This window comes from Pteropus medius, unplaced genomic scaffold (genome assembly GCF_902729225.1).
Source record: "Pteropus medius unplaced genomic scaffold, Ma_sr-lr_union100, whole genome shotgun sequence".
Lineage (NCBI taxonomy): Eukaryota > Metazoa > Chordata > Mammalia > Chiroptera > Pteropodidae > Pteropus > Pteropus medius.
Genome location: NW_024342467.1, coordinates 4861622 through 4887441, shown reverse-complemented (window position 1 = coordinate 4887441; position 25820 = coordinate 4861622). Strand labels below are relative to the sequence as shown.

The 25820-nt window shown below is 30.9% G+C and overlaps 1 protein-coding gene across 7 annotated transcripts in view; it reads left to right on the top strand.

The window, feature by feature from the left end:
* The window catches only part of DGKB (diacylglycerol kinase beta), a 581858-nt gene that overhangs the window by 189999 nt on the left and 366039 nt on the right, over nt 1-25820 (top strand). For 3 of the 7 annotated variants that reach the window (XM_039862425.1, XM_039862424.1, XM_039862431.1), the window contains one exon: nt 18740-18772. The exons of 2 other annotated variants lie outside the window; for them this stretch is intronic. In XM_039862425.1, the coding sequence (XP_039718359.1) occupies nt 18740-18772 (33 nt within the window). Of the gene's footprint in view, nt 1-4370; nt 4374-18739; nt 18773-25820 lie in introns of all 7 variants that reach the window. 2 more of the 7 variants (XM_039862430.1, XM_039862427.1) reach the window with 1 other exon arrangement.

The following is a 25820-nucleotide window of genomic DNA, read 5'->3' as shown; positions in this document are numbered from 1 at the left end:
TCACAAATAATATAACTTGTTTTGTTCCTTATTCTTTAATGATAATTTTCTTCTTAAAAAATTGGAAGTCCCACTTTCTTATGCTAACATTCTCTAAAAAAAAGCAGGGGAGGTTTAGACTCAGTTATTGCAAAATGGTTATGAATATCATATCTATCACATTTTAGAAAATGTAAAATGAAGACTTAAGATAGTTTTATAGAGGTTTTTTCTCCCATTGCTTTGATTCTGTGGTCAGGAATTGGTTATTGGATGAGCAATATAAGCTCAATATAGATCCCTAATTCCTGTCTGAGGCGTTTTAATCTTGACATACTACAAGGCCAAGGTTCATTGCAGGAGTCTTCTGATGTTTTAGAACATCTTTTCATGTGTTATTTATATATTTAAAAAAAATTCTGTAACACCCTTCTCAGCCTTCTAATTCTTCCCTAACAGTTGTTATTAACTTTTAATAATTCAATAGATATGTGCTTACCTGTTATGGAACTTATTAATGTAAGCATCTTTTTTGCACTGATGACATGCTTTTATAAGCATGCACTAAAAATGGCTTCCACAGACAATTGCTCTTGATAGTGCCTGTTGCCATGGAAATGGATTATAACCAACTACTTTGAAAAAAAAATCAAAATGTAAAATGTAATCATTAATGATTCCATACATCAGATATAATCACTGTTTTCTGGGATTGCAATTGGCATCTAGCATATTTTATATTTTGAGGATATATCAAAAAAATCACATTGCTCAACATTTATGTAATATGGGAATTCTATCAAGGTTTTTATGTAAGTTCTTATAATACTTTCTCTGAAAAATTTTGCAGCAAAAATTATTACAACCACAGTCCATTTACTGCTATCTTGAAGTAAATTCAGAACTGTTTACAAAAGTAGATTTCTTGAAGGTATTTCCTCATCCCACCTTCAAATGAATATAAAGTGAATCCAATACATGCACTTGATTTCTATAAACTTAATTTCTATAAACGGTGATTAACTCTTCCCAATTGACTATCTAACCAGATATTTTACCTTTAATGGAATTCATTAAAAAAAATGCAGTCTTGATTCTTGTTGTAGATCACACCCAGAAATCTCTGCTGTTCATTCCAATCAAAATAACAATGCAAAATCTGTAATAATTTCATATGGAACATAGCACAATGAGAATGCAGTCCATTTATTATTTTATGTTTTAAATTTTATCTCTAATCTACAACAGACTTGGTCCAAGTTGTTGTAATCCCTTACAGGTTTGCTTTAATTATATTTGTACGCACCATTACGTCATTAATCTACATCGAAGGGTATTTTAAAAATCTCACAAAACTCCCTATTTTAAGAAAGAAAGATATGTTGTTGGAGATACTTTTATTACCTAACAGACATTTCTGTGAGCTCTTTTCATCATGGTTTGTTATCTTCTGGACTCTATGAGACTTATTACTGTCATGTCTTATCTTCCGTATTGAGAAAGCATAAAGTCAAATGCATACCCACATTTGACTATGATACAGGTATTTATGTTATTTACGTCTTTGGGCTAATCTATAAGTTTATTATTATCCTGCCCCTAAAATTTGCTTCATTATAATGGCCTCATTTAGTAATTTAAAAATTATTTTTGATAGTGCATAAATTTATTAGGTACAAAAATTAATGGAATAGCCTAGATAAAGTCTCTTTGATTACTGGAATAATTTCATAGAGAAAACTTTAAAGTCAATAAACTTCTATAGAACTATGGTATAGTCTTACATTCATTCCGAGCTTTATATTATTATTTATTTATGACCAGCAGAACTGGGTCTCTAGGAGTGCAGATATTTTTGAAATGATTCTTCAATTTAGAGGAGAAAAGCAGATTATCATAAAAAGTTATTTTTATTATATTTAGCTCCAAGATTTAATTTAGTTTTTCTATACATAAAAAGATTGTAGTATATTATTATTTAAAAGCTAGATTTTTATTCTCTAAGGGGTTAACTTTTTAGTCAATTTCTATATTAATATATCTTAGTAAAGCTTATAAATTAAAATTGATGATGCAATGATGATTACTTTAAACTTGAGTTTATATTGCAGATGAGTATCTACTGTTTATATACTGTTATGCCATGTCTTTAAAGTATTTTGAAGATCATTGTTGATCATCAATATACATTATTTTGTATACAATATTTTTAATATTAGATTCTGGTTTTTCATCTCTTTTTACATTTTTTTAAATCTTTTTATTAAAGTCACTGTAGCTAAGAATTCAGATAGAACAGTTCTCTTATTTCTCATAAATTAGAGTCTTTGGGTCAGAACGGAAAAACAGATTACACATTATGGTGTGATAAATCTTAATTTATAGAAGCTTTAGAGGAGAGAAGCTTAATCTATCCTGAGGATAATTCAAAGAGTAAATGAGAATTTTCTTGAAGAAATGATGCCTGAGCTAAATCTTGAAGAATAACTAGGGATTTGGCTGTCAAATAAAGTGAGCTCCATATAAATAGTTCCAGCAACAAAAGAATAGGTTGAGATCTTGAAACTGCAAAATGTTTATTGAGAGTTATGAGTGAGGTGAGGCTTGGAAAGATGGATAAGACAAGGTCTGAGATAATGAGAAGTTGGCCTATTTTGTCAGAGAATAGGTTTACCTCGTATAAATAGGAGACTACATGATCAGGTTTGTGTTTTAGAAAGATAATTCTTCTAGCAATATGATTTAAAATTAATTCAAAGTACCAAGCAGAGGATATAGAAGAGTGTAATTATGGGACTGTGACATGAATAATCAAAAACATTAACAGAGTGAGAAAATAAAAGAATCAGGAAAGAAGATTGTAGCAGAGTAGAATATGAGAGTGTAATTTTAGAATAGAGAAGTTCAGAGGATGGTAAAGTCCAATAGCAGCCATGGATCCGAGTGGCTAACCTGGAGTGTCCAGAAGTTTCACTAGATATTAGGAGGTCAAAGAACTCAGGGGATAGTTTATTGTACATTGTCCTTAAAACCACCCAGGATAATCATAAGATCTTGATGAAATACTTGCTATATGGCCATATTGAATAAGGGTAGAGAGGAAAACTATTAGATTCCATTAACCTCAAATAATAATCTGCTTTGGGGCTGGAGGAATGGTGATTTTGATAGAAAGCCAAGAGATTTTCATAAAAACTATAGAACCAATAATGGTAGGGAGAATGAGTGCCCTCTTTACAGAAGTGTTATAGGGAAAGTGGCAGTGACTTAAAAAGAAAAATTATAATTTATTTATTTTAAGCATGGTTTCCAGATATCCCAGTGAAAAGTTTTAGAAAAGAGGTGAGGTATGGAAGGTCAATTGAGGAGAAAGGAAGCAAGAAATAAGCATGGGATATAGTAATAACCAGAAAGGATAGAAGGCTAAAAACTTAAATTTCTAACATGAACTTTAGATGTGTGGGCAAGTTGTTTCTTTCAGATGGTTACAGAATGGTGACAAATAACGTGTGTCCAGAATGTGAAAATAAGTTATGTAAATCAGTAATAAGCATCAAACAATCTAATTGAAAAAGAGAAAATACCTAAACAAGCATTTAAACAAAAGTATGTATGTATATATATGTCATCTAAAACATGTGAAGATGTGTTCATCATCATTACTCATCAGAAAAATGCATATTTAAATCTCAATAGATGACACTATACACCTATTAGAATAACTGAAAAAGCTAAAAATCCTAAGCTTTGGAGAAAATAGGAAGCAGCTTGATTGTTCATACACTGCAGGTGAGACATTAAATTGGTTCAACTGTATTAGAATACTCTCTGGCAGTGTTCTCTCTGTATTTAAATCTTGTGTTTTTTTCACTAGTTTTGTGACATGAGGCAAATTATTAATATGTTGTACCTCTATATTCCATTTCTAAAGTGGAATTAGATGAATTAATTCAAGAATATTGCTTAGAAATATGCCTAGAATATAGTAAGTGCTCAATTGATAATATCTAAAAATAGTGTTATTTTAATTATTCTGTTGGAATTAAAAAAAAAACTTAAACTTTTATTATAAAAGAACTATGTATTAAATAATATTGTAAATACAATGAAAAATGTGAAAAAAATTAAAAATCTGTAATCAGTTATGTAAGAAGAACCATTACTAGTATATAAATAGAACCCGTATTAAAATTTTTCTCTTGATTTTTAGTTGTACATGTTTGACATTTTCGTAATTAAACTTAATATATCACGTAACATCCTATTATTACACTAAACTAATATCATTAAATGTTTATTTCTATATACCATGGAACATCACTGTTCATGCCTGCATAATATCTCATTAAGTGAAGCTGTCATAATTCAGTTGAAATAGTATTTATATCTAGCAAGTTTCTAATCACTTATTTTGTTGTTATAAACAACATCTTCATAAATATCTTTATGAAGAGTGGCTTCTCCTGGTTACTTTCTAATCAATATTGCCGAGTATCATTTTTTTCTATTCTGCATTATTTTGTTCTACAAATGAGTCAGATGTTACAGATTAGTTATTTCTGTACTATAAAACACATTTCAAATCAGGAGCATAGTGAATAGAATGTTTTCCAAAACCAAATTTTAGTTTAAAAATAAACTATTAATTATTTAAACATTAAAAATTAACTTTAGGTAATTATTTTATCTCTTTTTAACATAGGTAATATCAGAATATACACTAAAGTAATAGCTATTGACAGGAAGTGATATGACATAATGCAAAGAATATGTTCAGCTTCTTGTCCTTGTGGTGTGTGTTTTCCTAGAATACTTTCTCTTGTTATAATATCCTATATTACTTAATATTAACCTTTAAAATGCCAATAAAATAATAAAGCATGTTAGCTCAGAGAAAGGAAAACAAAAGTTTTTGGAAAATTTAAATTTTAAACATATTTAGATTTGACTCAAATGTTTTCAATCCTACCTCTCATTCTTCTTCGTTGTGACTCTGCAAACTCGGCCAAGTCCTGGTGTTGCTGAAGCAGCAATCTACGTATCTCTATACATAACACCCTCGGAGAACCATATGTCAACATGAAATTCTCTTCCGATCTTGCTTGCACTTCCACAAGGATAAGAATTCTATCAAAGTATGCATTGTAGATATGGTGATTAAGCCTTAAATAGCATAGAGTATGTTAAATCTTTCCTTAGAACATGTGCTTAACCAGTCTTCACTCCTCAGCAATGTCAGAAGGTCTGTTAGGGAATGGAAGTATATGTCCCAGTATTACGGGCTCTTTCTGTTCTGTCTGTCATTTATCTCTAAACAGCAACAGTTCATAATGACAACTTTACTAGTAAACATTATGCAATTAAAGGAAGGAGGGAGATATTTGAATTCTCTGAGATTCTGAAATTTAGAATTTGAATTCTCTGTAACCTTATTTCCTGTACTAGTTACAGAGCTTCCACAAGTACAGAGTCTGGAGGAAAGGTGTGAACAGTTGGATGAGGATGTGACTTGCTGCGCTGAGCTTCAGCTTTTATTGACAGCATTTTAGCTGCTTCACCTTTCTTTTCTATTGACCTTTTTAACCTTTATCTGCAGTTACTAAAGTCATATATTTTCTTGAAATTCTTTATGTAACGTACCATGGGTTTGTGCCTATGAAATTTTCTTTTTTTTGTCTGAAGAGTGGGACAAAGCACATTGTCAGTGCTCAATAAATGTTTCATCGATGTCATTACTTAATATTCATTTAATTAATATTCATTATAGATCAATTCATAATTGTCATGATAGTAATAGTAGGCAAAAAAGAATCTCATTTTTTTCATATTTTGAAAATCCAGCTCAGACTCAATTTCATGGTATTATAAAGGATAGTTGCTTTTTATTTTTTATATTTTAAAATGTGCAGGATTAAGTTCTGTGCGTCCCTATTTATTTTTTAATCTACTTTGCCAATGGTTTTCTGATTTAAATTTTGATGAGGGACACATTAAGCACTAGAGAGCTATAATGTTTATAAAACTTGTACACATCTATTTTTGTTGCTCAGTCTTCAAGTACATATACTTTAAAGGGACATAGTATAAGAAATGGAAGGAGGACCCAGCATCACTAAATAATGATTCTACCATACAGTTATGAGATGAACCATTTACCTGTTACATTGTCTTAGATTGTTTTTACTGGTTTCTGAAGAACCCATCTTTATGTTAACCTAGGCTCTGTTCTGTAGAATGCTTATACTGTTAAGCAGGGTTTCATCTAGAGGGAAAAGTTCACATATTATGGCTAATTATATTTATTTCTACCTAAATGAATTCATTTAGGTAGAAATTAAGAGTTTTATTTTTAGGACTTTAAAATAGTTTTAGTTTATTTTATAATAAGACTGCAAAATATTCCTGCACATTTCTGTGACATTTCATGTCTAAAATATAGCTATACTCCAAGTAAGATATAATAATTTTTTAAGGAAACACACTTGTACTCTATTGGTTTTGTCATGATTTATAGAATAGAAAGAAAAAAAGGCTGATATGACATAATCAGAAGTTCAATTAGTTGAAAATCTTACGAAAATAAAAAATGTGTAGCTAAAAATGAGCATTATCTAAAGAAATATTCAAAAATATTTAAAACCTAAAATCTATGAAATAGATTCAAACAAAACAAATAATATTATATATGTGTCTGATTCAAAGGTGAAGATGAGATTATGTATTAGTGAATTAAATTATTCTATGACTTATTACCAATAATCAAGGTAGCTTATATAAATAATAAACAGCAATATAAACATAATAAGGTTGTGACAAAATTAGTTAGACTTAGAAATTCATGTCACAAATCCTAAAAAGTTGATACAGGTAGTTTGAAAATTTATCTCTGAGTTTCTTAATAGTTTAGGAAAATGGAAGAAATAAAGCTTGACAGTATTCATAGCATAAAAACAGAACATTCACTTAGAGAAAACACTTTTTATTGTTTCTGTCTTTACGGAGACCTGAGGTTAATTTTTTCCATGTGAAATTGAGTTGGGAGAGGACTATGCCTCAACAATACCGCTGTAATCGATGTAGTACTGTTTGTTTCCTTTGGTTTTGCTTTTTGATAACAACTGTTAATGCAGACTGATGGCTTATGGCCAAAGTGTATTTTATTATAAATAAGTTTACCTGTTGACAAAATAAAATAGTGATAATTATGCAATAAGAAAACAAGGCTTAGTGTTTAAAAGTTAGGTGGATGTCATGCATGAAGATTTATTGCATCAGGCAGAGGCAAATATTAATAGCAATTGTTTTACGTGATCGAGAACACTAAAGAAAATGTACTTTACAATACACTCATTTGAAAGGGATAATTACAAGGTTAATAAAAGATGAAGAGAAAAAATAATGCCTTATCAGAAACTAAAATATATGAATATCTGCCTAGGGAAAAATCAACATTGAGGACAACTGAATCAGTAATTTGGAGAAAAGGATTGTGAAAATCTACAGTGCAACAGAGAATCACAACAAGGTAGAAAGAGAACAGCTGTCCATAAACAAAAAATTAAAACTATTCTTATCAATCTAATTATACTAAAGAAAATCAAATTGAACTAAAAAGAACCTACATTTCTTCAAACTCACTCCTTTACTTAATGCAATTTCCAAACAATATTTTTTTCTTGACAAAATGATTTCAAAGTTTGCCTGGAAGAATAAATGTTACATGAACACATTACAAATTCTGAGATTAAAGAGTAATAAAGAAAGCCCTGTTTTAACAAATCTTAAGAATGTTTATTAACGTTGCAACCATCAAAAAAATGTAGCAGTGGCTCTAGAAGATATAAAAAACTGGCAGAAAGTCTAAAGGATATTGAACGATATATAACAATGCAGAATATGGTGAGGATTGCATATCAAATCTGGTGGGATGGTGGGGATGAGTGGCGTTGAGATTACTGTATAACTATATGCTAACTAAATTTGGATGAATCATACTTCATACCTATTCCAAACTAAATCAAACATGGACTAAAGGTTTAAGATTGCCTGTAGTAGGCCTTTAGGCCTTTTTATAAAAAAGGAAAGATGAAAGAAGATGTTGACAGACTTGACCAATCAAAAATTTCTTTAAAAAAATGATAAAGGCCAAAACATAAATCAAGGTAAACAGAGGCATTATAACAACAACAACAAAAAAATCCTGTTGTGTAAAATTAATGCAAATGACTAAAAAAATTAAAAATGTAAACCTCATAAATAATCCAGAAATACAAATTAAAATAATGAGATATACTTTTTCTATCCATTTTGGCAAGTATTTTAAATACTTAGTCTTGACAAGGATGTGTGAAACTGGCTATTCTCTTTAAACATTGGTTAAACTAAACTGCCACAAGCTATGTCATAAAAGTTTCCAAATACGTAAACCTCTGAATTGGTATTTCTGCTTGTGCTTTCTATAGGAAGTAAGGGTTAGAGCAGGGCAACTGTCCAGGTCTAATTGCTTCAAAGTAGAAATAAATGCTTTATATCATTCTCATCTTCTATCATTTAAATTTTGAGTGCAATAAAAATCAGAATCTCTTTACCACCAGACATTAAGAATAAATTTCACCTTGCAAAGGTAATCTGTGGTTTTAATGATTCCAGATGAAATGGTGATGATCATAAAGTATTTATGTACATGTTTTCCTCTGTTTTGCTATTAAATATAACTTATTTATTCTGAACTTTCACTTGTAACCAAAGCAAGAATTGACTCACATATAACTTTTGATCCATACAGTCATACCTCGGAGATAGCGCTGGTTCGGTTCCAGACCACCACAATAAAGCGAGTTAAGGCATACCTTGGAGATAATGTGGTTTTGGTTCCATATTATCATAATAAAGTGAATATCAATAAAACATGTTGTAATCTTTTTGCTGGTGGAAGGTCATACCTTCCATTTGTAAAAATACAATACCCGTGAAGTGCAGTAAAGCAAAGTGCATAAAATGAGGTATGACTACAACAATTTCATGCATATATGCAATGATTTTTGACTCACTCCTTTCTTTGTTTCTTAGTTAAATCTATGTTTCTCAATAATGCAGAATGAGGATAGTTTAGTTCTGTTGAGACCTCCATGCCTACTTTTTGCTATCTAGTCTAAATGATAATACCTATCATTTGAAATTTTGTTGTTAATGCTCACAGGAGCTTTGACCAATTTGGCCTCGTTTGCCTAAGGAAACCTCGTTTGCCTGAAGGAATGTAGTGTTCTATTATTATATTACTCCTAGTTTTCTTAACCACAAATATTTTAAAATTTTTTTATCAGGTTCACATTTCTCCAATATCCTTGAGTCATCCAAAGCCTATATTTCTCCAGTTTCTTTCATTCTAGCATTTTCTGCCTCTCTCATAGAACTTTGCATTGTTCTCCTTTCATGGCATTTGTCACCACCTGCAAGCATATACTATTAATTTGCTAATTTACAGTTGAAAAACTCCAATATACTTATATTAGGTAGCACTTGACAGCACCATGATTTGAGTCCAGCGCTCGAACTTTTCCATTTTTACTCTGAGCTGTGTGTCTGTCATAGAGAGAGCTGTTCTTTGTCCTGTGCAATGTTACTTTTTATATTTGCATATGGATGTGATCTTTGTCTGCCTCTTAATGTAGCCGTAAATATATGCTGGTGTGAAGATACACTCACTGTGTCAAATTCCCTTCCTCCTTTTTCTCCAACCCACATTATTCTAATTTCTGACTGTTAAATGTTCTGAAACTGCTCTTGCCCTCCATCCTAAATCTGGTGGTATTCTTTTTGGTTGAATTTCTAAGGAACAGAGCATGAACCAGGGATTTAGCTTTGTGTGATTTATAACAAAATCTTTAAGGGAGGGCATAGAGAGAGTTTAAGCCTCGGTTTGAACTTTGGAGAATCTGGGACAAAAATCATACCATAGGATTGTTTTTAACATCGCAAAGGGCTGACTTTCCTAACCCATATTAATCATTCATTAACTGTGATCTCCTACAGATAAGAGGACTTTGCTCCTATGAGCAAAGGGCAATTCTTCAGAAAATGGGATAGCTGGGAAGACTCAGCAGTCAGCACTCATAGTTCTTGGAGATAGGTGCACTGGCCAGGTAACAAAGGATCTGCTTGGGCCTACCAACAGGATATTAGACACCATTTCCACGAAGGATCTTTTTTGAATCCCCTGCAGCGTTTGACAGTATTTGAAATGCTCTGTTCTCATATTCCATATACTCATCTAACACATTTCTACTAGCTTTTCTTCTTCTGCCTCTCTAGCCATACTTTATTTGGTATTGCTAAGTTCCTAGTCTTCCTTTTACTCTGAAATGTGTGGGCATCCATTTTAAATTATATTCTCATATTATGCTCTATATAAAGGTTCTCATCCAATTCCATGATGATAACTACCAGTTTTGAATATGTCTATGTGTGTTCTCCTTTACCCCTCTAGATCCTAATATTCAGCTTCATGCTGTAAATTTTTTCTTAGATGTCCCACAGAAGACTCAAAGTCAACACACAAGAAACTGAAATTATTTCTTGTGAAACTGTTCCCTGTACTCATTGAATAGCATCACCATCATTCCTATCACTCACACTAAAAGGACTTCATCTTTATCTCTAGTACCTAATTCAATTTATCATGTAGTAGATGCTAAGCAAATATTTGCTGAGTTATGAATAACATTGAGTTAGGCTTTTTACTCCCATCAGTTATCATTCTTTTTCCTGAGTCAGGAACAAATACATCAGGTAGTAGCATAAATAGCAAATAAAAATTACAATGAATACATAGTAGACTGATTTTTAAAATAAATGATAACCCATGATAATTAAATTTTATTGTTATAAAATTTTATTGTTGAGTATGCGATGATGAAGTCAGATTAGCATTGTGTTTACTTTCTAGAGTGTCACTTGAAATATTTTACAATTATTACTAAATTTTGAAAAATTAGTGATTGTTATGTTATTGTAATATAAAATATCCAATAGATGGTAGTGTGAAATGCCTAATATTTAAAATAAAGTAATAGTACAGGTTAAAGGGAACTTCAAAATTCTGAGGAGAACCAAGAGATTTTTCTGTAGATATCATATTATATTTAATCTGATTTTTAAAAATATAGCTCAAAATAGTAATCCATGTAAAATATCATAGTCACTCTGTGTATTTCAGAAAATGAAAACTGATGTTTATGACTAAATGGAACTTTAAAATTATTCATAATAGTAGGATTTTTTTTTTTGCGATTAACCTTAGTTCGTGTGGTGTTTTAGTTATTGTTACTTAAATTGCAGCATTTTCAGTAAGCAAGTATAGCTACGTCATTGTTTTGGAATTCTTCAGAACTTTTATGTTTAAAATAAAGCAAATCTGTGTGAAGCAATCTCATTTCTTGGTTAGCAAAGTGAGTGTATTGTTTCTTTCATTATTTGATCTCTACTGAAAACAGTCTAATATCTGAATGAAGCATATCATTTGTAAATATAACACCCATTCAGAACAATTAAAAATATATAATATTGTTAAAATTTCTTAAAAAATCAAGCAATAGTTTAAAAACTAGTTAGATCTTGCTTATAAAGAGCATATGAAAAGTCACAATTTTTAGATGGCCTAATTTATCTCAGTGTTTATTCAAAATTTCCATTATAAAGTGGAGCATGTCTGTTTCTAAGAATGAATACCAATTTTGATTCCCAGAACTAAATTTTATAAAACCTATTTCTAAAGCTAAAAACGTCTAAGGAATTATCTGATAACATAGAAAGCTTAACATTTTCTAAATATCTTAAATATCACATACTGCTTTTAAAAATATTTACTACTATTTATGATATTATAATGACAAGTATTTCTTTGTATTAGGATTATTTATTATTTATTAATTCAATAAACTTTTATTGCACATGACAATATGTCAAGTACTAGAGAAACCAAGATAAATAACTTTTAGGAAGAATGTTTTTGCATTATTCAGCAGCTTCTTGTGGGATATGTATCATATGTCTCTCAGTTTCTTTATGCATTTGATATTTTTTCCATGTTTTACATAATCTGAATGTGTGTTATGATATATTATGCATCCTCTTAAAAAGATTATTAGCTACATATGAATGTCCTGCTTAAAGAAAATATGCTATTGAAATAACCTAGCTTAAGTAATTGAGGCTATTTTCTTTGTTTAAAAAAAAGTAAATAGTGCTTTGGTAAGATTAGGCTTTTCTAACCATTATCTCCTAAACAATATTAGAATAGATATGTCAGATCTGTAATAGAAAGATGTGGGATGAACAACTAATTCCCTAGATACTTCGAGTTAAAAATGATTTCTGCCCACCACTATGTGTTGATAACATCTTTTTGGATTCATCAGGAAATAATGAGGCCTCTAAAATCTTTCGCAGATTCTTTAAGATTTTGCAGGCATTGCGTACGATGCTCTTTTCGAAAACAATGACACATGATAATTCATTTACTCAGATTTTTTAGTACATTGAATGTACATAACAACATGGCAAAGTTCCTGCTTGAGTTAAATGGGTTTAAATATAAACTGTACATGTAGATCTCAAGTGATAGCCTCTTAATAGATGTCAGATACTCTTTATTGTTGCCCTCTTTTATTTCAGTAACATTTTAATTAATTCACACTGATTGGATAAATGTACATTGAGACTTGTTTCCTAATGAGGGCACATTTAGAGAAAGGTTTTGCATCATTCTGATATCCTGTGGGTAATTATATTCTAATTATATGGTCGGGGGAAAAGAGTCTATAACACGGTACTGATATTGTTCATTGGACCCAATTAATTACATGCACATAGTGAAAGTTCATGATAAGGTTGACTGGCAGTTAGTGTAAAATTTTAACTCAATTTAATCTTTTTCTAATAATAGTACAGAATTGGACTTTAACCTGGTTATAAAATGCTTCGGTGTAAGATCAGTGGATACTTAGAGCGGGGCAAAGGATGAGAACAAATTTCATTATAATTTATTTGTTTTTTAATTCAAGGTTTTTACGAAGATTGATGAAAAGAAAAACCTAGCAATCTAATGCTTTAATTATAAATATTATTCTCAATATTCTTTTCTTACATATAATGAGTGATGTTTCTTATTTTGGAAAGTAGCAGTACATTTAATAATGCAATGATACATTTCTAGAATGGTTTGTGTATTTGTGGAGGGAAAGAATAGCCATAACAGAAAATAATATTGATTAATTTTATAAACATAATATTAAGTAGGTATTAATCTATTATATTAAGTTCTTTTAAGGGTATTTATTTATTTATTTCAAACCACCAGTTGCACTCAGACCCCTTTTCCAAACATTCATAAACATTATCATACATACTCATAAATAGATATCTGTTAATTACATAAAATAAGAGTGATAAAGAATAATTTGAAAAAAAATAAGACATGTATGTTTCATTTTGAAATGTGCTTTGGAGATGGTTGAATTTTATTAAGATTTTTGCATTGCTTCAAACAAAAAACTAAAGCTATGCTCTAAATATCGGCTCCCAGCTTTCCCTTGCTCAGTTTCATTGTTTTTTTTTTTGTTGAGATTTTGGAAAGGAAAATCCCTAGGATTGAGGAGAATAGCAGGGAAGATTTTGTTTTTCTTTTCTTCTGAGCTTCTCCTCTTTCCCTTCATTGCTTTTCTCTTTGGTCTCTTCTCTTCCCTCCTGCATCTTTCCTTCTTTCTCTCTATGCTAACAGTGCAAACATAGATATGTCATTTAAAAATAAATAAAACTGTTGGTTCCCATCTACTTATTAGCAACAAGAAATAGTTTCAGATGAAGAAAGGCCAATCATTGTTTCCTTGCTGAGCTCTAAGCAGGCAGTTGAAAATAAGAAAATAGTTTGGTTTCTAGGGTTAACAGTTACCATTTTGTGAAAACTTAAATTTTCCAGACATCTTTTAAATTCTACACTAGATATAGTTATGCCCATTGTACATTTGAAGAAAGTGACACTTAGATTAAGAAATTTACCAAATGTCACACAACTTGCAAGTGGCAGAAACAGTGTTTGTCTTAGCCCAAATCCCATGTTCTAAACCTATTTTTAATGTTCTTGCTGCAGTCCCTAGTAATTGGTGAGGCACAAATAAATTTAGGGGATCTAGACCAGCATTTCAAAAAAGGAATGGAAAGAAAAACAATGGAGTAATGTATTAGAATAGAAATGAAGAGAGAGGGAAATAACAGAATATGTCAGAGAGTGGGGCACACAAGTGTTCTCTGTGAAATCATTTTATGTCTATAAATATACATGTATTCTTACTGTGGATCAGGGCAATAAAGAAATTGAAGAACTTTTCTTCAACCATATAGGCTTCTAATGATTTTATGAGACCAACCAAATAGGATAACTTTTCTCATGGTTTTATATCACTAGCCAATCAAGTAGATGAGACAATAACAATGACATTAGAAAGAGTTTTAGCTGTTCTTGTTGATTGTTTTTATATGTAGAAGTCTATATTTGAAATAATTTGAATCTATCTATAAAGATACACTTTTAGCATTTTCACTGAAAACATTTGGTGCCCCCAATATTCATTGCTCTAGGTGTGCTTTCTTGAAGTTCAGTGTGCTTTGTTTCTGGACACAGACAGGTGCACACATTGAGGGAGCCTCACACGCCCTACTCTTTAATATCTCCTGCCCACAGCATGGCAAATATGCACAAATGTTCACATTTACATGAGTAAAATAAAATATTTTTGAGCCATTAATGGTAGTGAAATGATCTCAGTTAAAAATTCTTTTTACCATTAAGTTTATGTTAGTACAAGCTCAAATATTTGGCTCAAGAGAGAATGGTTAGGCAAGGAACCTGGGATAAGACTGTAATATGACTGTCTTCTAAAAATTTATTTTGATTGTTAAATTTTAATTAGATACATCAAAGTGCCACTGGAAAACATAAACAATTTATTATTGTTTTAATTGACTCACTTGTCATATATTAAAAAAAAACTTATTAAGGATGTTAATAAAGATAACAGTAGGATTAACATTATTTTGATCTTGCTTTTTGAAATTTGTATTGAGTTCCTAGTACAGTTTGAATAAATAAAGCCACGGGACAAAAAAATCACTATATTTTGATTCTGTCACTGATTTTATTTTCTTAGGATAGTCATCTAATCATTCTGATTTTCAGTTTTCCAATCCGAGAAATGGAGTATATAATCTTGCTTCAATGGGAGGATTAAATGAAACAATAAAAATGAAAGCAATTTAAAAAAATATGAACTTTCTTATATAGATATAAAGTATAATTCTGTTAATTTTACTTTATCCTTGAAATAACTGATGACCCTTTTAATGTGAGTACTATTCTCTTATTATATTTTTAACTAAGTCAAAGCTCTAATAATCTCTCCATTAAAGACTTTTCTTCGTCTTATGACAATTTGGATTAAATTGTCAATTTAAAATGATTACATGTTAGAAAATATGAAGACAAGAGATATCTCAATACTTTAGAATAATAGGATTTTTAAAAATTCTTTAATATTAGGTTGAACTTAATAAGTGCCCTGAAGGCAAATGCATCTTTTAAACTAATTATCTGTTCTGTGTATTCTATTTAATATTAAAATGATACTGATTAAATAAAATCAATCACATTCCTCTATAGTCACACCTCACATTTGATTAAATACAAGTATACAGTTCCTGTATTAATTCTCATTAAAAATATATTACATTTAGAGTTATACACTCATGATAATTGTAAAAAAACTAAAACATTTACTCTACTCATCCCTGATATTTAAAAATTATACACAAAAAAGTAAAATTGAAGTAATATAATATTTGAATTTGTTTTCTAACAAGTTGCTTCTTTATTATTTACCTAGATACCATGTTTTTTTTTCTTGTAACTCAAGGATGAGATACTGATGAGCGTGTTAATTTAATATACACTGCCTACATATCTTGATTATAAGTTCGTTCAGACACAGGTTGTTTCATCACAGTTATTCTTGAAGTGAATTTCTAGAGTTGCTCTCAGATGTCTCTCTGGGTGTTGCTAGAGAAAATTCTCAGAGCTAGTGGCTTTCTGTCTTACATATTTATGACTTCTAGCCCATCTGAGCCCTCGGTTTTGCTTGTTACTCATCCTTGGTCAGCTGCTTTCTCATTTTCAAAGAAGTAGTGACAAAGTCTTTTCTCTTTCCTTACTTTCTTCATCTCACTACCTCTCTGCTGGCCTTATTTGCTCTGAGTAGATAACTCATATCTCTACTACCCTAAGAAGGAAGACGCCTGTTAACATGAATATCTATAAATCACCAATTCTCTATATATGTTGCAGCAAAGTGGCAGCCAAGGTTCAATTTCATCTCACATTGCCTTTTAAAATGGGGTTTTTATTATCCAGCTTGGCATAATCTTTGCTTTGTGGTCTCGGGTCACATGAATTTATTAATCCGCAACCTATATTTAACAATTGTTATTATTTTACCATTGTTCTTTATATATGTGACCATGTATGCATGTATATACATATTTATAACAATATACTCATAATATATACTTTATTAAGTTGAATCTTTTAAAAGTAAATTGTAGATAGTATGACACCAAATCTCTAAATACTTCAGCAGGCATCATCTAAGATTAAGGATAGTTTTCTATACAATTAAAATAAAATTATTACACTTAAGAATATTAACAACAATTCCATAATATCGGTTATCATCCTATTTATATTTAAATGTCCACAATTATCTTAAAAATGTCTTTTATAGTTTTTGTTTGCTTGCTTTTGATGGTAGAGATGGGTAGACAAGATCTATTTGAGATACTTGCATTGCCCTAGTTTGTTATACTGAACCATTTGATGACTATAATCAATTTACTTGACTTTTCATTGCCTCTTCTGTGCAGACATATGTACAACGAATATAAACTTCTCAAGGTATAAGGCATCTGTGACTCTCACCTTGGAGGCTACTTGATAGACATCTTAGTTTGATTGCTTGAGAGTCTCTTGGACTCTTCTGGGTCCACATCATAAGATATGATAAGAAATTCTCGGATAAGGCACTTAATCTGGATTTGAAGGAGAACAAATATTTATATATTATAATAAGGTGGAAAAACTACAACCATGTCTTAGAAATGTTTATTTAGCTCTAAGCTTCAACCAAGAGCTGAGAAAGAAAAATAGTACACTGACAAAAAGCCTTAAACTGGCCCAAATGAAACTAGCATAAACATTTCCTTCACCACCTATTGCCCTAGTTGTACTTAGACTGACTGGGACTCAAGAAGTAAGGAATATTACTGAAATCAGGACGCTTTGAATGAAAATTCTACTAAATCTCTTATCAATACATCTGAGAAAAAACAGCAATTACTTCCACTGGATTCTTTTGTTTGTGGAGTAGTTAATCCAAGTTCATCCTCCAAGATTTTGTTACTTCTTTTGACTAAAAATTCGCAGCTGTGGTATTTCTTTTATTTATATTATAGAAACATCTTATAAACAAAGTTGAATTCCTGGGCACCTTAATGATCTCTGTAATGGTCCTAGACCCCTTTTATCCTCTGTTCCACTTTTGGGTACATTGGATCCTTCTTGTTCATCTCCATACTGAGCAGCTGTTAATCCATTGAGGGCTCATTTACTTCAAAAGTTGCTATTTATTCCTTTGGTTCTTGCTGCCTTCCTCAGGTTCTAATTGGTAAGGATATAAGATATTATCTGAGCTCTCAGATTTTTTCAGACCCATCTTGAAGATCTACCCAGAGTTCCCCTCACATAGTTAGTTGGTCCTGGGGAGGAAACTGGCATATACTCTCTGCTCCCCACTTTTCAGAGACACACAAATGTCTAAGAACTCCTAGCTTCCCATCCAACTTTCCTACTCTCCTCCACCCCCACTACAAAAAACCTTTATCTAGTATTATGAGAGTCAGAAATTCTTCCAAATGTGTTTTAGTTCCTGTAGGAACAAGGCTTTTCTAATTCAGTAAACTTTTCTCTTTCTTGCCAGAAGACAACCTTTCTGATATGAGTCAGAAAAGTAGGCCTGATGAATAATTGAAGATACACTGTCATGAAGACCAGCCTCAGTATATTTAACCTTAACTTTTTAAGTTACTTTCAAATAAAATCTTAATTATATTTTTATTTTTTACAATGCATTTTTTCTTATTTCCAGAGAATTGCAAAATAAAAACACCATAAGCTATATCTACTTCAAAAAGACACTATTTTTAGGAAGGAATGAGAGTTGAACTGGAAAATGAGAAAAATGAGCTGGAAAAACAGGCAACTTCAGCAATTAGTAGAGATTGTTTAGATATTGTTTAGATATCTTTTAGATTGAAAGATAATAGAACTTGGAGATGAGTTCTTAGTCCAAAATATAAATGTAATACATCGTCATTGTTGTAGAGAGGTCTGTGAAGCTGGCCTAAGATGTAAATCAGTCTACTTTGGGTGGATGAAATTGTACTTTGGATAAGTAACTCCACAAACTAACCCACTCTGCATTCCTTATTTTGTAAAAAGATGTTCACTTATTTAATGTAAGTAAGCAGAAAAATTATGACAAGAAAATACATTTGATGTTTATTCATTTATTTCACAGAGTATAAGAAACTTCTTTGATATTCGTTTTCAGTTTGACTATTTTTTTCAGCTTTAATATGAACTTCTCTTTTTCAACAGACTCTGCCCACTTCAGGAGTTTCAGTCCCTGAGGTGCGTAAGCAAAAAAGGTTTTCAGACTTGCAATTATAGGTCATTATATGTCTTATGTTATTATAAAGGACATTTTGCATTGTCTCCTTGACTTAATGTTGTTTGTTTTGTTTTTTATTTTTCTCATATTCTGGGGATCTTTATAGTTTCATGATAGGATAGATTTGAAGCATTTCCAGTTTGTATTTGTGACAAACAAGAAGTTATGTGGAACAAAGTATAGAGAGAAAAATAAAGCTTATTTTGCAAAGAGTTTTGACCAGCATATAAGAATAGTATCATTCTTATTTGTCAGTTAAAATATAAATACCTTTTAGATACCCCAAACAATTCAATCTTTTGAGCCACTAAAATGTAGCTTTCAATGTTAGTACTTTGAGAAATTCTTGCTCCCTTTGAAATGCCCATCACTTTAAAAAGGGTATATTTGCATTAATCATTTAGCATATGATATTGTATAAAAAGCCATTTGAAAAATATAGTCACAGAATAAATGACTTATTTTGAAAATAAATGTAGGCATTGCCACAACATTTATTTTCAATAAAGCGTTAGCTTTAACTTTGCATTAATGAATCAAAGCTTCCACTTTGTTCTGTGACAATATCCTATTTAATTATTATTATCTCTAAAGCATCTGCTCAAATGGCATTGTTTTCTTAAAATTATAATTGGAATCTGCTTCTTGGGGAAAATATGATTTATAATAGGTCAGTATGAATTTATTTAGGTGATAACCTAATTGAACAAAAGAATGCAACAATTGCACAAAAAATACACTCCCCCATAAGACATTTTCTAATCAGTATAGACTACCTCATTAAATCTTTAAAAAATTTCCTTTTGTTACAAGGCCTTTACTTGAAAATATACTTGGAGATATGCTTGAAATAGAATGTTTCTAATCTAAGAGAAATATTAAACTGTGTTTATATTCTTTAGGTCAGTTGATACCATTATCACAATTATTATAAAATAGAGATGTGAAATTATACACTCAAGTGACAAAGGTATTAAGAAAGTGTATCATTTAGTCTAACTATTTAAGTGTAAAAGAATTCATTTTATAAGTTCAGGTACTTGAATTTATTTTTGTCCCTACCACAGCCCATCAAGTGAATATAGGCACTATATTTAAGATTTAAAGTTTTTCTTTAGATTTGTTATTCTCCAAATATTTCCCATATTGAACCATATAATTTATATCATATAGAATGAATAAATGGACCAAAATCGCTGTTTTCATTATAGGCTTTTTTATATGTTAATTTTTTTTGCTATAAAATTTTTAAAAGTTTTCACATACTGCTTTTTTTTTCTTGCAACGTGTATTAGTTTACATTAACTTAAAATTTTCACCATTCTCCAAAGTCGTTATGTAAGTTTATTTAAACTATATTATTCCAAAAGTTTTCTTAATCCCATGTGTAGATATATAAATGAGTGAGTGTGTGAACACATACACACACTAGCACACACATGCACACACACGCACAAGACAAGAAACCTAATATTCCACCATCAGTAACGATAGCTTTTTGGTTAACTGAAAATGTGGATAAAGTATGTAAGGAAACTTACAGAAGGGTAATATACATATCTTAAATATTTTACTTAAAATGCGTAAATATGTATTAATTGGCTACACTTTTGATAGGATGCTACTATTTGGAAATGGCAGATAGTCTTTGTGGATGATGCTACTATTTGGAAATGGCAGATAGTCTTTCTTGAATATATCAAGGTCTGACCACCATGATGTTTCAATTATCAACTGCTTTAAAGTAAAACAAAGGCATTCCTATTTGCATAAAGATATTTGTATATTCATGAAAGCAATTATTTCCAATGACTTTCAGTTGTTTTGAAGTATAACAAAAACCCAAAGATATTTGTGAAGCAATTAGTTTAAAATACCCTCAAATTTTATTATTAATTCTTCATATTTTTACAGTCATTGTATTCAAACCCAACTTGACCAATCTTCCTACACACACGCACACACACACACACACACACACACACACACACACACACACATATATCTTATATTGTGTTTTTCCAAAGCATGAAAGTTATTTTTCATAGAAACAACTTATTTTATACACACAATTCGATGGCTTGAGTAATAATTAAGTTACACAGTAAAACTAACAGGATAAATACTACTTGGAACTGGCATAAACAGACTGGGGATTATACAGAAATCAGTATGTTGATTATTTAACTGATAGAGATGATAAATGTGCACATATAAGAGAGCTGCCTCCTTGCTTTTAACCATGGCCATCAATTAGTATGGTTTACAAAGCGAGTGGAGAGTTAAGTGAAGTTGAGGTACATGCACACACACGTAATTTTATAATGGCACTACCATTTGTTTGTAAACAGCCATAGGATTTTGGCATAAACCTTCACGGCAACCATTTTCAACTACTAAAATCTAAGCAGCATATCCGTGTTAAATTTAATGATAAAATATAACAGTTTTTGTATTTTAAAAATTACTACCATTTACTGACTGAATTTTGTAACAGTACTTCACATTTTCTCAGTTTATCATCAGGTGAATATTCTCATTATATATGTAAATTAAATTGTGGCTTAGAGATAGTAAATAACTTGCCCAGGAATTTAGAGCCTTTGCAATTTTTGAAATAAATTAGATTCTCTGGACAGAGAATGTTCAAATCCCACAGTAAGGTCACAATAATTAAAAGTACAGCTTTGCATATGTCAGTAAGTTGGTTTCGCAGAGCTCGTAACCCTTATAAGCCCCAATGAATATGGTGACACTTCTGCTTCAGGGAGATCTTTTATGTTATGAATATCCAAGTGTTACCTTGGGTTAAAATTCTAGAGTTTCTGGTAAATTCTTGTGGCCTAGCTCTAGTGGCAGAAAGATCTAAGTCTCCATTCAGGCAAGTGGTGCAATAACAGAGAAAGCAAGTTCCAGGATTCCTTTGAAGGATGCTGTTGGCAGCAGAGCATCCCCCTCCCCCTCATTGTGGCTTTGTACCAATGAAGGTGCTTTGCTGTTGCCTGTCTCTCATGCTGAGATTGGACAAAAAGAAGAAAACTCTGTGCTTGAGGTAATCATCCCTTGCGGCTTGCAGTTTGTGAGTGATCGATAACAGTCGGCTTTAGTATTGCAGTAAACATCCTTTTTGTGAAAGCAGTTTGCAGCCGAATACAAATACTAATAAATACCCTGAGAATCAGCATGATATAAAAAAAGATTTTTTTAGAACACAGATTTAAAGTGAAGTCTTTTTATTTCATTTATTTCATCTTTCTGTTTTCTGCGAATGGTCTTTTCAGCTTTTCTTCTGCGTATATTATGGTGATTATTCTTTTGGAATTCTAATACAATGTATCCCCCAGTTAAGATCTGTTGTGCTACTTGTAAAGTCTAAGGATCACAAATCATTGAATTCTATATTTAAAATGTCTGCATAGCAAACACAAATGGTTGATATTTGAAAATGCTGAAATGTCAATAACTATTTTGTATTTTGTAGTTATATGTTCTATATTCTTTTATGACTTTTTTTGGTTAGAGTAGCTCTTTTCAGTGTTTGAATAATTTCTATTGATTAAATCAATAATTTTCCAACTCTTTATATCTGCGATAATTTTTCTGGCAGAACAAAATTTGTCTTAATTATAACAAATTTATTTTGTGATTTAGAGCCCCAAAACTGAAAAAAGAGAGCTGAAGGTAAAGTGATGAATACTACTCCCTCTTATCAGAGAGCAATTTTGTCCTGAATAATGATACAAAATAAAGTTGGTGAGCTCTTCCTGAAACTTTTCAATAACTTCAACATTAGGAGTAAGTCAATTATCATAACAGAGCTGACAGTCAGGGTTAATTAACCCCAAAACAGGCTAGTGAAATTTTTGTGCACAGCAAATTTTCAAAGATGCAATTGTTTCCACATTTCTGTCCCTCATATAAAATAGGAAAGAAGCAGAAGTTTTACTCATGGAAATAGGAAAAATTATCCAACTACTCTCCTATTAGCTTATGCTGTTTAAATAAAATACAGTGAACATCTCAGAGAGACGTCTATAAAATTTGGAAATAAACATAAAACAAATGAGTTTAATAAAAAGAAAATCCTGGGAAAAATTATATGGCTGTGAGTCTCTCCTATTGTAAAATTTTAAGCTTGATTAATTCTACAAATTCCACCCACTAAGCATATTTACCTCAAACAAAGAAACCAATGGTTTTCTTAGTGTGTGTGTGAGCATGTGTGTGCGTATGTGTAAACAAATGTTTACCATATTAGTATCACCTAGATTATATAATAAAATTCTCATATAGATGATACCTGAGGATTTTTATTAACTTTTTATATACCTCTTATAATTGTAGATTATAAAAAATATGTATATTATATAATATTATCAATTGAAAACTCAATTTAGGGCTTTAAAATTTGTTTATATATTTTACAGTTGTTACCATAAAGCATTTGTTCAGTCTATACCACAATTTACTCAGAGAAATGACTTCCTGGAGAGACATGAAGCCACTTAATCAACTGCTATCCGTTAGTTGGAGATTCTTAGCACACAGAAATCTCCCTAGCTACATACATAGCTAACAAATAACATTAATAGATGATATAGTAACTCTTTACAGACACATACTTACATCTTAATTTTCCAGAATTATGTATATTAATAATCTGGTCACAAATACCTAGTTCCAATGTGACTGACCAACTTAAGTTTTATTTAATTCTTATAACCTAAGCATTTTAGGAATTAAATGCTAAATAACAATTGCTGGATTATATGGCAGAATATAAGGTATTTAAGGTATAGTAGAATATAAGATATATAAGGTAAGGTATGTCTTTCACGTTATAGATTTTTATAAAATTTTATCATGTTTTATTTACCTGCATGCAAGAACCTAAAAAGAAGTTATTCCCATATTCACCAACAATATAGCAGTTTTGAACTTTTAACACTAAACGTAAAAATTGAGCTTTACTTCTTTAAACATATGCCTAATGTAACATAATGTGAAATATGTATATATACACACTAGAGTGTACGTACACACATACACACACTTTCTCTTTTAGAAATATGATAGACACTATGCATAATGGTAACATTAATGATCACCCAGATGGGAAAACCACACCTATTTTACATTATTCATAATAAATTTCATTTATTGAGCACATATTCTAATGCAGGCACAATGTTAGAACTTTAAAAATTTTCTACTAAACCTTTCACACTCTGAGAAATAGATATTGCTATTTCTATTTGAATAAGAGTTCTATAAGGTTACATAATATTTAACTATCAGAGATGGGGTTCAGTTCAGGCTTTTTGACTCCAAATCTCATCCTGTAATTCATCCTTTCTTTGCATAATACTCTTAACTATTTTTGGACAAAATCATAATTTACAAGCTTAGAAAGAATGATCTATTTTTTAAAATGTCAATATTTTTGCCAGAAATTATGCTTATATGTAAGCATATTATTTTCCAAAGAATTTTAATTTCAGGAATCCTATTGTATCATACATTTTCAGCCAAACAAATAAATATATATAGTGTTTTGCATCATGAAATTGCAAAATTTCACTTTTTTACTATCCCGATTACCATTTACTTCAGTCCAAGACGTTTTCTGATTCATCTATTTTTCATATATTTAAAAAAAAGTTTTACAAGTCCAATAAAAAATATTTACTAAATTACAGAAATTGAAGTGATACTCTAAAAAGCAAACATAAATATCAGAAAATATATACTTGGATAAGTGATAGTAAAGTAGCACTCAAGCATTTAAGCACACATTGAAGACATTGCTAATTGATCAGAACAATCTTTCACACCAAGCCTAAGCATGACTCAAGATTCTTACTCAACATAATGCTTAAGGCAGTTTAAAAAAAAAAATTTTAATGTTAAGATTCATATATTTCTCCATTCACTTATCTTGACTTTTGTCAGGCACTGACCTAGGATCTGATATAGAACAATAGAACAAAGTCTTTACTCGTATGTAGCTTTGATTAAAGTGGAGGAAGAACAAATTAAGTAGTGAACATTTCATGTAATAAATTATGAACTTACAAAAGGAGACTAAAGAGAATAGAGAAGCCTAAGGTTTGACCAGAACCTTGAAATAAATAAGGAGCAAGCCCAAAAAATATATAAAGAGCTTTCTAGTACAATGCAGAGTGATTGCAACAGCCTGAATTAAGTGCATGATTGTTGTGATCAAGAAACAATGAGTAGTGGGGAGTCAATGGAGTGAGATGACAGGGATGACCATGGCTGTTGTACAGAGAATTAACTGTAGAGAGACAAAGATGAAATCAGGTTGAGCTGTTTGGTGATGGTTATAATAATTCAGGCAAATAACATAGTGGCTTAAGCCATGTAATGAAGGAGGTGGTGAGTAATTAATGTTTGGTTAGGGATTTATTTTCTATGGGAGTAGGCAGAAAAAAATTAGTTTTGGACCCTTTTAAGATTGATATGTATTTTAGATACTCATGTAGAGAGATGGAAAGGGCATTTGTGTATGGGAGTTAAGGTACAATGGAGAAATCTGAACAAAAAATATAAATTTAGAAATTGCATTAAATAATTTAAATTTGAAGCCTTGGTTTAAATGAAGTTACCTAGGGAGTAAATATAGATGGTGAAGAGATTTTCAAGGGAGGGATTAAGTGTTTAGGACTTTAAAACTGGAGAAGGAACCAATGAAGGGGACCATGAGGTAGCAGTTAAGTAAGAAGAGAGTGAAGAGAAAGAAATATCCTGGAAGCCCAATGAGGTACGTTTCCAAGAGGCGAGAAGACACTAATTCTGTCCATTGCTGCTTAGAACTTAAGAAAATGAAAACTGACCAACAGGTGTTGCAATGAGAAAGTCACAGGTAGTTTTAATAAAAACTGATTTGGTGAATTTGGTGATTTGGTGAATTAATGATGATAAATATTTATTGGGTTGGGTGAAGAGCATGAGAGGAGAAGAAATAGAAACGGAGCAGACAAATAC